General features: G+C 49.3%; 1 protein-coding gene across 1 annotated transcript in view; it reads left to right on the top strand.

The window, feature by feature from the left end:
• LOC130155549 (collagen alpha-1(I) chain-like) overlaps positions 1-13971 on the top strand; it is a 90636-nt gene that overhangs the window by 35492 nt on the left and 41173 nt on the right. The window contains exons 3-6 of the mRNA XM_056352936.1: positions 272-430; positions 1000-1195; positions 1762-1905; positions 3697-3738. Of these exons, the coding sequence (XP_056208911.1) occupies positions 272-430; positions 1000-1195; positions 1762-1905; positions 3697-3738 (541 nt within the window). The remainder of the gene's footprint in view (positions 1-271; positions 431-999; positions 1196-1761; positions 1906-3696; positions 3739-13971) is intronic.

Consider the following 13971-nt stretch of genomic DNA (forward strand, 5'->3'; position numbering starts at 1 on the left):
GGAAATCACGTGCTGAGATTGCACCTGAGAGGGATGTGTTAAGGTTATACGGGCAATGCTAATTTTGGCCTCACCGCTTCTTTTTGAGTACCTGACCTTACAATCTGAATGATTGTTTGCTCTTGGTTTTTTTATTTTTTGTTCTCACTGAGTTCATTTGTGCTGTGGCTCCTTTTTTTTTTTTTTTTTTTTTTCCTGGCCTAAGAGGGCAGTTAGTTCATGGTGGTGTAGCAGCTGCTGCAAGATACCATACATCACTTCTTTCTGCTAGGTTTGCAGATGAGCTGAGTGTACTGATGAAGCTCAGGTACTCACTGAAGGAGGACACCAGCCTCGTGACCATCCTTAGCCATCGAAGCCATGTGCTCTTCCAGATCAGGATTAACCCCTACGCCTTGGTATTTGTCACCACGAGGAGGAGACACTATGAGTAAGTTCCAGCTCAGGTGCTTTTTTTCTGCCTTTTCATGCTTCCTTTTCTACTCTGAGGGCCAGAGTTAAGGTTTCCCACTACGGGCTTTGAGCAGTGATGCTCTGACCCCACCTCAGTTGAGTCAAGGTCATGTCCCCCCACCCAGGTGACAACCAAGTCCCTCAGACCTGGTGGTGTGACTGCACAGGTAGTTGCTGCCTAACTCCACTCTGACAAAATGGTGCAGATCTGGGAAACAAAGCAAAGAACAACAAGACTCAAATACCTGGAGGTAAATCAAGTGGTAAGAGACACAAATACCGATAATTTCCCAGACACCTCAACTGGTTGTAGACCTGCCCAGATCCATTGGATAGAGATAGCATTCCCATGCTGGAGGAGAAGTGGTGGTGCTTACTTGTGAACAATAAGGTGGTCCTGATTTCTCTAGTATTGTCCTTTACCTCTGCACTAAGGATGGATGTATCAGGGACCCTGGGAGCTAGTAAGGGCAAAGCCTAGTCCTGCACAAGGTGTGGGACCTGTTTCATGTTGTGCCTCTTCCCTCTCCCCTCTGGGACATGCAGGTTCCCAGTTTCCTTTCTTGGTGACGGGTGCTGGCACCAAGTTGCTCTCAGCATCTCCTTGGAGAGGCTGGAGTTGCATGTGGACTGTCGGCTGGTGGACAGAGTGAGCTGGTCCAGTTATTTCGGGATGGGAGTGAACACTGAAGGGCTGGTCATCATTGGAGGCCTCATCGAGTCCTTCGAGATCCCCTTTAAGGTGAGAGCTTGGGCAGACCTGGCAAGGCTGCCTTTGAGGACGTGGTCTGCTCTAGCTGCATGAAGTGAGGTTGCAACTCCCTCTGAAGGAATCCATTGCCTTCTCTTCCTAAAACACACCATTTATTTTCCCGGTTGGGGAGGGTGAGCTTTGCAAAGGCTTTGCATTGTGCATAGTGCTTGCTTTTGGGCCAGGGCAATGCAAGTGCCCTGCGTTGCAAGGGTCCCTTTCAGTGCTGCCTCTGCACCAGGTACTGCTCAGGCTGGGTCAGGGCAGGATGCTCCCTTAGAGGGGAATAGTAAGGGCCTGATCCTGCAGTGTGCTTAGCGCTTCTTGAATCCTCACTGTTATGTAATTCAAGGATAGCTTGTACATTGCTGGCTCTTAACCTTTGCTCCCGGGATCTTTGCATCTAGCTTTTGAAGATGAGCAGTGAATGCTGATCACTAAATCATCCTGTAAAGAAGTCCCTGGCTATGAAAGGATGGAGGCATGCACCGAGACCTTTCCCTCTCCTCTGGAGGAAGCATGAGGGTAAACGATGGTTTCTGTGTTTTCCTCCCCAGGGTGCTCTACAGCAACTGACCTTTGTGATGGGAGACCCAGCAGCCGCTGGCGAGCACTGCCACAGCTACAACTCAACGTGCACACACTTCTTCAACCTCAACCGCTTCGCTTCCCCATGGGACCTTTCACCAGCCTGGCCAGAGGTGTGACTGAGGGCAGCTGACAAATCTGGGGGTTGCTGGTCCTCTTTGGTGTAACATGGTTCAAATGAAAGGACCAGCCCAGGACATCCACGCAGCCTGGAAGTACTTGGGTCTCCAGTTGAGTTGAGGTGCAAGGAGGTGATGGTGGCCAGCACATGGGGTGGTTCTTCATTCACCATCCAAACCCTCCTTCCAGGTCATAGATGGGTTTGGTGCAAAGGGAGAGTTAAAAGGAGAGTTTCTGAGCCAAAGAAAGGCTAGGGGGGTGTATGTGCTTATGTGTTTAACACAAGAAAGTTTTGAGTAGCTATTGAGTAATACTGCAGCTGGAGCTTCACTTTAGGAAGAGGCCAAAAGCTGTACTCAATAATTGTACATCACTTTGAAATTCTTGCTCACTCCCAGCAAGATGGCTGCACTGCACCCTTTGGTGCATCATCCTTTCAAAGGTGGTCTCCTCTGTTTTGTGAGCATTGCTGGAAAACAGAAGTTTTGTGGATTTAACATTTATTACAGTGTTCAGCCATTTTCCAAGAAATATGTTTGTGCCAAAACCCCCCAGATCACATAGTAAATCCCCATGGAGCACCCCACCCAGTCTTTCATCAGGAGCTGGAGGTGGCCCAGGGAGACACCTCATCTCTCTAGACCAGGTACCCAGAAGGGTTTTGTAGCTGCCTGGGAAGGGCTTGCTGAAGGGGCAAGCACCTATCGTCAGTTTGGCACAAACCTCTGGAGTGTAATACCCTTTTCTGATGGTTTGGTGAGGAGCTGGGCCAGCTGCTGAGGACGGGCAGTGTCAAGGGAGGGAACTGGGTGTCGGATGGGGCATCTGCCCTGTCTGGATCCTGCCCAGTGTTTCCTTCCTGCGGGATCCTGGTGCCAGCACACCCAGGCAGCGAAGTGGGAGCAGTGACACCCAGCTGGTGCTGCTGCCCCTGCCTCTCCCTGCCCCTGGGGCAGCCCTGCAGTAACTGCCCCATTCCCCAGGATGGGCTGCATCAACCTCTGTATTTACTGTTTTAAGAGGAGGATTTCAAGAAAAGCCTGGATCATAAGGGATTGAATAGGAGCTGGCTTTGCCAGGGAGTAAATGTGGAGAAGGCAAAGTATGTGACGCAGAGCAGGCCACACTGGCTGCCTGCTCTAAGGAGACTGGTGTGTTTGAGTTCCCAGCAAGTGTCACCCATGGTCAGCCCCAAAATGTTACCTGGCATTTCTCATGCTGACAGGCCTTAGGTACTAGCTGTAGCTCCGACAAAAGTTGGACTTACTCCCTAGAGCGAAGAAGGACAAAACCCCACAAACCAAAAGCTACAAGATGTGACTTCTGATAGTGTAAGGTGGTGGGCTCCTCTTAACCTGCTCTCAATATCTAATCTCCTGTGCTCTGTAGGTGTGGAGCACTCACCTGACCGGCTCCCGTGGCTTACCCAGCAGAGAGAAAGTTTTATTTTAACCATCAGTAAGTTGACTGTCAGTGGGAACGCACAGGATAATTGTGCCCCACCTCACACCAGCTCCCACCTCTTGCGGGCCTGCTTTAAGACTGATCAGCTTCAAAACGAAAAGAAACTGTAAAAGTCACCCAAACACCTCAGAGGTTTAATCAAAAGCTGTTCCCTCATGTCACTATGAATGGCTGGTTCCCGCTGTGCTCTCCCTGGATGTCTCCTGTGCCGTCACAGGCAGCGTGCCCTTCAATCCTGAAGCCAACAAAAAGCACGTGCTTAAGTCAGTGGAGGTCCTTGGGCAGTGATATTTTTCCTCTTTCTTTCTCCATCTGTCCAGGTGCCCAAGGAAACCAATGAAATTCAGGACTCGTCTCTTCAGGTATGACTCCTGCATTGCTGTGGGAGGTATGTGCAGGGACCCTCTCTCCCTGTGCCCCTCCGGTATGTCTCATCACCAGAATGTCTCCTGGGGAAACAAGTTGCTCTAAGGAGCAATCGGGTACAAAGGCAAAATACCCAGGCAAAGCTACTAGTTATTATTGGCTTTATTGCAATCTCGCTCTTTAATGGTTTGAATGTAACTCGACGTGTCTGGGAGCTGGTGGAAGCCAAGGTGACTTCAGGTGACCTTCCTGAGCATTTGCACTGAGCCTAAGAGGGGTGGCTCGGTGAAGGTGGTGATGAGCTGGGTCAGGGCACTGCACGCACGGAGGTGTCGGTGGGTCTGCCCGCGAGCCTGGCTGTGGCTGGGGTGGCTTGGAGGGAAGGAAGCAGCGAGGTTAGTGGGGTGGCAGGTCTCACCATGGGACAGGAAAAAGCAGGAGGCTGGGTGACTGCTGCTTCTGCCTACATGGGACATGGCGCCGGCCTGGGGAGGGCTTGCTGCTGCTGCTCGCCATCCTTGAGGTGGCGGGAAGGGCTCGAAGCTCTGCAGTGGGCGCAGGCAGCTGTGGTTCTGGGGGTTGCAAAGCATCATGCTTCCTTGGCCTGGTTCCTTGGGGAGCCTGCTGGTGGGAGAGGGATAGCTGCTCCAGAGTCCCACTGGTGCTGGGGGCTGCCACCTTCCCCTCCGAGCTGCTCTCACCCAGCAGGAGCTTGGTGCGTTGCTCCAGGCTTCTCTCTGTGCATCGGGGAGATGGGTGATTGCTCTCAGTGGGGCAGGCTGCAAGCCCTTTATGTTTCTGCTTTATTGGGGATTTCTAGCCAAGGTTTGCTGTTCAAGTTCATGCAAACAGGTGTCCTGAGGGGGAAATCTGCCAGCGAATGTAAACTGAGATTTTTTTGTATGTGTGGCTGAGCAGTACAGAGTCCTTTCTGTGTTCCCTTCGCTCTCCCAGGCGTTGCTGTTAACTGTTTGGGGATAGCCTCTGTTCTCATGCCTGATTTAAACTGTCTGGCTGCACCTTGCTAACTCCTTCATGCGAGCTATGCTTCATGTATGGCCAAGTGGTCTTTTGCAGCTGGGTTTGTATCATCTGCTCCGGGGCTTAATCATGGCACAAGCATTGCAGCAGCAGGCATCCTGCTGCTTTGCTGATGAGGGTGCTTATGGGTTGGGTTTGTGATGATGATAATGAGCTGAGATGGCAAAATGACTCTTCCTGAGCATGTCTGAAAGGTGGTCTCTGCCTCCCTGCAACCACTTCTCAGGTCCTGATGGATCCTCTTTAGGATGTGCTCCCCCATCTGATGCTCATTTGCCAGCTGACCTCGCTGCCAGCGGTTCTCCCAGCAACTGGTGTGAATTGGTGAGATGTTGCCGTAAAAAGAAAAGTGGTGACATTCATGGGTCTACAGGGGAAGACTAACAATATTCTGGATTTGGGACAAGTTTATTTTTCAAGCACTTAATCAGGACCAGAGGCGCCTCGGGATCTCTGACATTTGGATTTATTAAAAGAAAAAAATGCACTACTAACGTGTTACAGTTTGAAAATAATGAAGAGCAGATCAGCTCTGCTGCAGGGATGATCCACAGCTATACTTTGTACTGTGCCTTTGTTCATTTAGAAGTAAATTAGTATATTGGTGAATTTCTTAATTGCTAATTAGAGCTAAATAATTGTGGAGGGCTAGGGTGATGGTGGAGAAAGATGTAAGTGGATGAAGGCAATTGCTTAGTTGTTTGTTACTGGAAGCCTAAATTATACCTGAATCGCAGTCTGGTCCGGTTTTTTTTTTGGTTTGGTTTTTTTTTTTTTTTTTTTTTGAGGGATGGTTTGTAATTTATGAGCAATCTTTGAGACCTGGATGGTATTGAGCCACTTCTACCTTTTATCTTCTCTTTGTCTGCCTGTACTAAATGTGAGCAAGAGGGCTGAGGTGATTACTAAACTTAATGGCTTTTTCCAAAGCAATTTGATCTGCGATCCTAAAGCCATTCAACCAAAAGTCAAATAAAGCCTAAATCTCACTGATTTCCAAAGACACAAAATTTGACAGGTTTCATTATCTGGACAGTTCAAGCTACTTCCGAGATTTCTCCGTGATTAAAAAAATAAAGTGCTATTCCACCTTACCAAGCCATGAGGCATCCTCTAGCGAGAATTGCAGCTATTCCTCCACATTTTATGATTTGACCTTCTGCCTTAGTTCAGGTTTTTGTGCCCTTGCTGGCTTTTATGGCTTGCCATATGCCAGAAGTATTGCAGCAAGGGCTTGGTTTGATCGGCAGCTTCTCTGCTCCTTCTCAAGCAACTTCACGGGGCATTGCACCTCCCAGCAGTGCCTGGTGCCCTGCTGCAGGTTGGTGGCCACTTGCTCGGGGCAGCTGCGTCTCCTGCGTGCAATGGCAGCAGGGCTGTGCTCTGCCCCAGGGTTGCTTCAGAAACTATTTTTGCTCTTTTTTTTTTTTTTTTGAGGAGAGGCGCTTGTGCTGTTTGAGAGCGTGGCAGGGAGCATGGGGAGTCCTGCAGAGTTGTTCCAGTCTGGATGTGACCCTGGGATGTGATGCTTGCAGGGCTCTTCAGGCTTTTGGGTTGCTTCAGGGTGCCTGGGTAGGATGCCAGCGAGCCCCAAACATCCCCCTGTGAAAACAGGGCACTGCTAAGGCATCTCACATGGACTTCCAAAAGGAAATAATTAATCTGGTATATTATTTAGGCTTACAACATATTCAGTTCCAAAATCCAGCACCCAGGTACCGTATGAAACTTGTGAGCAAAAATTTCTGCCCTTGGTTATACGAAGTAGTGATGGGGGAGGGGTTTGCTGTGGGGAGCTATTCCAGTTTTGATGGAGCAGATGTCTGCTGCACTCCTGGCCCAAAGCAACTGGAGAAGGACCGTGCAATGCCTTAGCTGGGGGCTGCAGCCCTGTGCACCTCCCCCGGGAAGCAAGGGCAGCGCCAAGCTGAGCACCAGGAGGGGATTCCCTTCCCCAGACCCCTGCTGTGGATGCTGCAGATCCAAAGGCAGAATTACATCTGGCCTGATCTGCTGCTGAACGCCGCCCATAGGATTTCCTGGCAAGTATTCCTCCTTCAAATCAGTGAAGCTTGCTTAGTAAGAAGTCCAACCTTGATTTTCAACTTCCCCATGACTGAGCTTCTTCCAGGGGCTTGATGCTAGAATGTGCTGGAAAAAGAGTTTAAAACTGTCTTTCTCTGATCTTGAGCTTGTAAATCATATTGTACCTTTGTGTGTTGGATAGAAGCCTCTTCTAGCCAACAAAAACGTGTTTCCTGAGAGGAGACACTAAGCTTTGAAAATACACATCACCTAGCTTGACCTAGCTGAAAACTAGGGCAGCATGTTATGCTGGTTGTCTGGGCTTCTGTAGGCAGAGATGCTCCAAGCTGGGTTTTAACCTGTTTGCCATTTAGAAAGTCAGTTGAGTTTTTGGATCATGGTATCAAACCGTACTAGCTGGGAAAAAAAGCCCTGCAGAAGTCTGGGATCATTACATCAACGTTACATCTTTGTCAACAAAACACTCTTAATCTCCTCAGGCAAGATACAGAGTTAGTTACATGGCTACTCCTTTAAAACCATGGCATTAATTATCTGTGGTTTCTTTATTAATGAGCCCCATATTAGTTGCTGTATTATTTTTCTTGGGCTTGGCTTGAGGGAAGAGGTCTGTAATGACTCAAGGCCTCCTGTTTGCATTTTTTCTTTTTTTCTTTTTTTTTCCTTCTTTTTTTTTCTTTTTTTCTTCCCCCCCTGGCACAATATAAAGCCTTTTCCCGGTCCCCTGGAGCTTCCCCAGCTTTCTGAGCCACATTGAAAAATCAGTGCTCGTGTTTGCGAGAGCCTGCTGCTATTTGAATGCTTTTTAGTTTGAATTCTTGGGGCAAGATTGAGAAACCCCTCCTCCTTGTCCCTTCTGGACTAGAAAGTATCTCGTTGTCTTCTGGTTATGTCATCTGGCTTTTGTGAGACATAGACAGAGGCGGCAGCTCCTGCTCCCCGCGCCGCTGCGGGTTTGGCTGCTTCCACGTGGCAGGGGGTTGCGATGGGGACCCCGTGCTGGCACTGGGGATGGCTGGGTCAGCGATTTCTCCTGTCTTTACTTTCCTTGTCCAAGTTGATTTTCTACAAATCATAAACTCCATATTGCTTATCACAGGCCAATTCCTTTTTTTCTTCTGCTTTACTATCCTTAATGGTCACTTTCAGTTTCTGCTCATTCCCACCTTCCCATGTCCAGTTTCTGGGGGTTTTAAACCCACATGCCTTCTGCCTCAACTCTCAGGCTTTGGATGACTCCCGAGCTCTTTAAAGCAGTTCCCAATTTGTCTTTCTCAGCTGGTTCTTCTCTAAATTTGGCCTATTTGAAGGAGCAAACACGTACGCTATTGATTTTGGCTTTTGGTTCTGTTTACACAGAACGGATCTAATTCAGTCATGACGACTTGTGCCTAAGAGACCAGTAACTCTCAGCTTGGAGAGCCCTTTCCCCTGAGCTCGCCAGATGGGAGTTTGCAGGATGGACCTTTCCCATGTCGGACAGTGAAGCTGAATTAAAAAATGTTTGTCTGCAATGTGTTGGAATTCAGGACTGTGTTAGTGCAGGCTGCCAGGGCTGGATCCCGGCTTCCCACTGGGAGTCGGCATCCCTGGCTGGTGTGCATCCTATGGATTCCTTCTGTGCTGCCTTTACCCGAGTACCTGAACGCCTCAGCTCCTGCCCTGCAGTGCCTCACAGCCGGCAGTGAATAAGACCTGGGCATCTGCTGGCAATAACACTTAAACCCGGTGTTTTAGGAAATTGGGATCAGAACTTGGGCTGTAAGCCCTGGCTTCCCACCATACTCTTCCTCACCCGATGCCATCTGCCAGCTGTGCCTAGATGTCTTATCCACAGGTGACTTTCCTGTGAAGAACTTGCTTTTAAATCTTTGGCTTTGTGGAGTTGTCCTCATGAGGCAGAGTCTCCAGCATCTTTTCAAGCCAGGTCTCCCGTTGTCCTCTGCCTGTCCCATTGTTTCTGGCTGTTGATACCCATGGGCTTCATGGGCTTGAGCCTCCAGCCCCCCGTGATGCCCTATGGGAGCAGAAAGGTGCTGATGTCATTCATTAATTTCCCTCTTTAAGGTGTACACAATGAGACACTAAATTCTCTTACAGGTGGCTGTAGCTGAAACTTTTCAATACTCTGGTTTGATTTGTTGCAAAATGTGTTTAAGGAAATTAACACTTTGGATCAAAACTGGTCTTCAACCAGGAGAAATACAGGTCAAGTTGGAAAGCTGAAGTGCTTTGATTTTTTTTTTCCCACCATTAAAGCTATATTTCAAGACTATTTTTAATCAGAAAACCCCTGAAAGCAACAAAAATGCAGCATCAAAACCACACTACTTTGAAATTTGATTTTTGGAAGAAAAACCTGAAATCTTTATTTCAGCTCATGAGGAAATGGTTGTGGATTTTATCCCTGCCAGGGACTGCTGCACAGAGGATAAATATTCACCTTGCTCCCCTCAAGGGAGCTGTTCTCCTGTGGCGATAGTCACCCGGGGGTTGTGTATCCCTGCTGACATTTGTCCTCCTCTTAGGAGCTTGTCTGGGATGTATAAATGAGGAACGGGTCTGTTACAGTTCTCTCCAAAGTGGCTCCTCAGACTTTGCAGGTCTGCAAAGCACTGGTCACACCACCACAGCGGGGCAGGGAAGACCATGGAATCATTCAGATTGGAAAAGACTTTTAAAATTGAGTCTAGCCATTGGTGATGCTCATGAGTACCTGCATGGATGCAGGCTCCAGACCTTGGGCAAACCCTCCTTCCAGCGAAATGAGGCTGGGGTGGAGGCATGGCTTGCAGGATGACAGGTGATGTCAGGGCAGGCTCGGTTATTATGGAATCATTGGGTAGTTTGGGTTGGAAAGGACCTTAAAGATCATCTAGTTTTACAAGCACATGCCAGCATTTCTGGGGGGGACAGTGTGAGGGTGTCTGCTATGGGTGGTGTGTGATGGGGTGAAGGAAGGGTGTTGAGAAACCTCCTCTCTGGTTTCCTGAGAGGAGCGATGCCTCTGCTGATTCATTTTAATGGGTTCGATGGGACCCTTGCAGCCTCTTTGCCTGGGGTTTCAAGGCACATCTAGGTGTCAGGGGCTTCTCAGTTTTGTTAGCAACTTAACAGCAAACTTAAAAAGACTCCGTGTAACAGCCCATTGATTTTAAGAGCTTTCTTGCTACAGGCATTCACATGGCAGCCCATAGAAACCTGAGCCCAGTCTCCATGGCAGCAGCCAGTGCTGCAGATGAGAAGATGCCCTGGAAAACCTGCTGGCACCTTGCGGCCAGTGGGCCCTGGGACCAGGGCTGGCCACTGCTCACCCTGAAGATGTGCAGTAAACACCTGGATGTTGTACCTTGGTGCTTGTTTTAGAGATGGATGTGCGCAGCTGGCTCTCCGTGCGACCTCTTCTGCCTGTGAGCAGGGAATGTCAAATCATCCGGCAAGGTTTTTCTCTTCCCATAGCAGCTTATGCCTTGAACTTGTCCATCCTTGTCCTTTGTGGAACAGGTGAATCCCTGCGGAGGGGAAAACCTTCAGCTGCTTCTGCCCCCAGCTCCCTGGGCCAGTGCTTTGATCTAGTGCCTGAATCCTCCCTTTTATGGCTCTGTTGGGCACTTTTATTTCCTTGGGCTGCTGTTAGTGATTAGGAAAGGCCTTGGCTAGAAGGAAGCTCCGGGTGGGAGTGGGGCTGTTGTGAAGCCAGTGACTCTCCTGCAACCCCAGGTCTTGGTGGGTTCTGGCTTGGCTCAGCTGGAGCTGCGTGCCCTGCTTGGGGATTTAGGTTGGGAGATGGTGGTGATGTCCATGGTCTCAAAGGTGGAGCTTGGAAGTGAAAAGCCCCTATTTTCCCCCAGAAGATGTTGGTGCCTCATTAAATAAAGGAAGAAAATGCCTGTTACGGAGTTTCCTGCATCTTTGGGTGGCTTAGGTGCTGCGGGAGATGGGACCTTGCAGCAGATCCTGGTACCCAGGTCACGGCAGATCCTGGTACCCAGGTCACAGCAGCCTGAGACAAGGTTCAGCACTGCTTTTTGTTCCATCTCAATTGAAATACTTTCACTGTCACATTGAAAAGCCATTTCTTAATGTCCTGCATTGTTGCAGGTCTGTTCACGGATGAAAAGTCTGGTTACAAAATAAAAAGCCAAGAACTTTTCTTTGAGGGGGGTGGCTGAAGAGGTCGTCTGCACCCCTGCTACAAAATACGCCTAGAAATAGCAAACCCCAAAGCTAACGAGGAAAAAGTCCCTTTGTAAAACTATTTTAATTGGAACTTAGAAATAGGCCAAGTCCCTGCCCCCTCCAGCTCTTGTTTCTTGTTGGATTTACTATGCGCCAAGCCCAAAATTGAATCATGCAGCTGGGATTGCAGAGGGTTTAATTACCGTGCACGGCTGCAGGAAGAGGCTCATGGAGGAGCATCTAACGCCTGGTCCTCGCCTCCAAGCCAATTTGTGCCATGAGGAGGATGGGGAGATAAACTTCCTCTGCCTCCCTCTGAGATGAATTTTTAGCCCCTTTCATGTTTCAGATGCTTTTCTCCAGAGTCCCAGCTGTTGGAGTTGGAGGTTTACAAATAATGCTAAATATGTTTGCTGGCCAGATGTTGGAGTGTGTGGTATGGAGCTGCCGCCAGTTTTGCCGTGGTTTGCTGACAAATTATGCAGGCTGTGGACTGCATTGTTCAGGGAGGAAAGTGAGCTAGTGGCTGCTAATTATAGTGCATTAATAGGAGCAATTAGCATCTTAGACTACCCAGAATCTTCTCCTGGACAAGCCACAGGAGCCGGGTGCTGGGGAGGTGAACGGCAGTGGTATCTGTGGCCAAGCATGGGCTTTGTGGGTCTGGTGAGAGGGTTGTGGGTAGAGCTGAGGGCACTTTGTGGGTCTGCAGAGTCTCCAGGTCTGCCCCATGCTCTGTGCTTCCCTTCCCAAGGTGGGAAGGGTCTCCTTGCTGGGGGTTGGTAAGGAGTCAGCCCTGCAGTGCTCGGCTGGGCTGAGGAGGCTGAACCAGCTGCCTGCAGGTCCCTTGGGTTGCCCTTCGGTTCCTCTCACATCCTCCCTGCGAAGGTGACCTTGCAGGGAATGTGGTTGCTCATAATTAACAGCTGAATCGTTTTAAAGATGTACAAATGATGGAGTCAAGTTTTAGCCAGAATGCTTTTTCTGCAGCGCTCTGTTTGATTTCTTGCTTGAAAGGACTTTGTAAAATAAACTAGGGTTTTTTTTCTAAGGCGTATTAGTTAAAAAAAAAATAAATAAAAAAAAATAAAAAAGTGCTGGTTTAGAGTCTGTATGTTATAGCTCCTTACTGACCGCCGCCAGCTCACAGTCATCCTGCTTAAACAGAAACAGGACCACAAACCAAGTTAGTTAAAGCTAATGAGAGGGGGACTCTTAACTGGGTTTGAAATCTGGCTTATATGTTACTTTGAAGGAGCCTCTGAAGGGTTTTATCCTCATGTAATTGAATTCATTGATTCTGATATATTTGGGAAGACTAATTTAATCCAGGGTGCTGATGGTCTCTGCATCAGCCGGGCGGTGTGGCTACATAGGGGCTAGCCCGGGTGAATAGTGTCTGCTTTTCATACAAGCCGTCATTAATCCCTTGGAGCTCCCTCTCCCCGGTGGCTGGTCGTGCTGTGTAGGAAGGGAAAAAAAAAAAAGAAAATTACTATGCTGTGTAAAAAAGGGCTGTAAAATGGAGATAGAGGAAGAAAGCCCATCATAGCAAGGGCAGGTTTCTGCCTTTCCTCAGCTCCAGTTTCACAGCCCTGTTTAGCCTTGGACTCACGTGCAAGGAGAGGGAAGGAACAACGTGCGCGATGGGAAAGCACCAAAGGCTCCTGCCTTGTCCCGAGAGCCTGGACTGCCACGGGGGGCTGCGAGTCGGACCTGGCAGTGGGTCAAGCTGATGCCTGGCAGCTCTGTCCTCACCCTCCCCACATGCTGCATGGCTTCAACCCCTATTCCAGCAGCTTTGGGGTTCCAAAAAAAAAGCCTGAGGGTTTGATGAGCTGATGGCTCTGGTTTTCTTACTTCCAGGAGAAAGGTGGGCCTGCAGGTGTGCGGTGGGTTAGAGGAGAACATGGCTGGCGGGGCGGTACTGGTTTGCTCTCTGGGCTGTGTTGTATGCTGTCACAGGGGAGGAATGTTCTTTCTTTGGTTGTTCACTAACGTTTCTGAATGGCTTAAGCAAAACCACAGGGTCTTCAGCTGGAAAGGTGCTACGTTCTGGGTGGAGTTTCTGATGCTGATCTAAGGGCAGCAGGGCAAGGGCTTGTCCTGCCCTAGGTCCTGTTCCCAGCAGTCCCCCATTCAGCACTGTGCTCTGTGAACTGCACGGTAGGGTCCATGCAGCTCCCTGGTCTGCCTGAAAAACCACTCTAGCACCAAAAAATTTCTTTAAAAAATCCGGTGCCATTTTAATGCAGTGCAGAGTGTGTCCATGTGGTGAGCTTTGCCCAGCTTGCAATTGCTTCCTCAGACCGACTGCTACCAGCCACTGCCCAGGCCCCTGTGGCTCTAAGCAAAGGGCACAGGCTGGCCAGGATGCTTGGATGAGGGCAGGGACGTGCCAGCTGGCCACACTCAAGAGCTTGCCGTGATGCTCCAGGTCCAGCCTGCCCATCCTGCGGATGAGCAGCACTGGCTGCTTCCCTGCTCTCACCACTTGAAGCCTGATTTCCTTCCACCTCAAAGGCAGCAAAACCGCTGTGATTTAATTGGCAGCATGTTTTAATTTGTTCCAGACTCTGCAGGCTTGTTCATTGTACATTAGCATTTCTCTTGATGAAAACAGCTTCATTGCAGCCTGTCCCCTTCAGGTGCTTTGCTCTGATGACTTTGTGCAGAGCTTTTGCCCCTTACTTTCCTCCATCTCCTTGAATTTTACCCAGACACTGGGTGCTGTTCAGGAAACACAGTGTTTATCTTCCTTTGCTCTTCAGGGCTGCAATGATAACAAGCTCTCCTGGAGGTTGAGCCGGTGGGCTGGGAAGTGCCCAAGGGAAAATCTGAGAGCATCTAACTGCTAAAGCTGGCTGAAGGGAGCTGGCTGGAGATGAATGAGGCTTGCCTTTTCTAAATTGCTTCTCCCTTCTCTCTTGTTTTATGTGTTTTACCCTTCAGTTGCATCCAGT

This window comes from Falco biarmicus, chromosome 9 (assembly GCF_023638135.1).
Source record: "Falco biarmicus isolate bFalBia1 chromosome 9, bFalBia1.pri, whole genome shotgun sequence".
Taxonomy (NCBI): domain Eukaryota; kingdom Metazoa; phylum Chordata; class Aves; order Falconiformes; family Falconidae; genus Falco; species Falco biarmicus.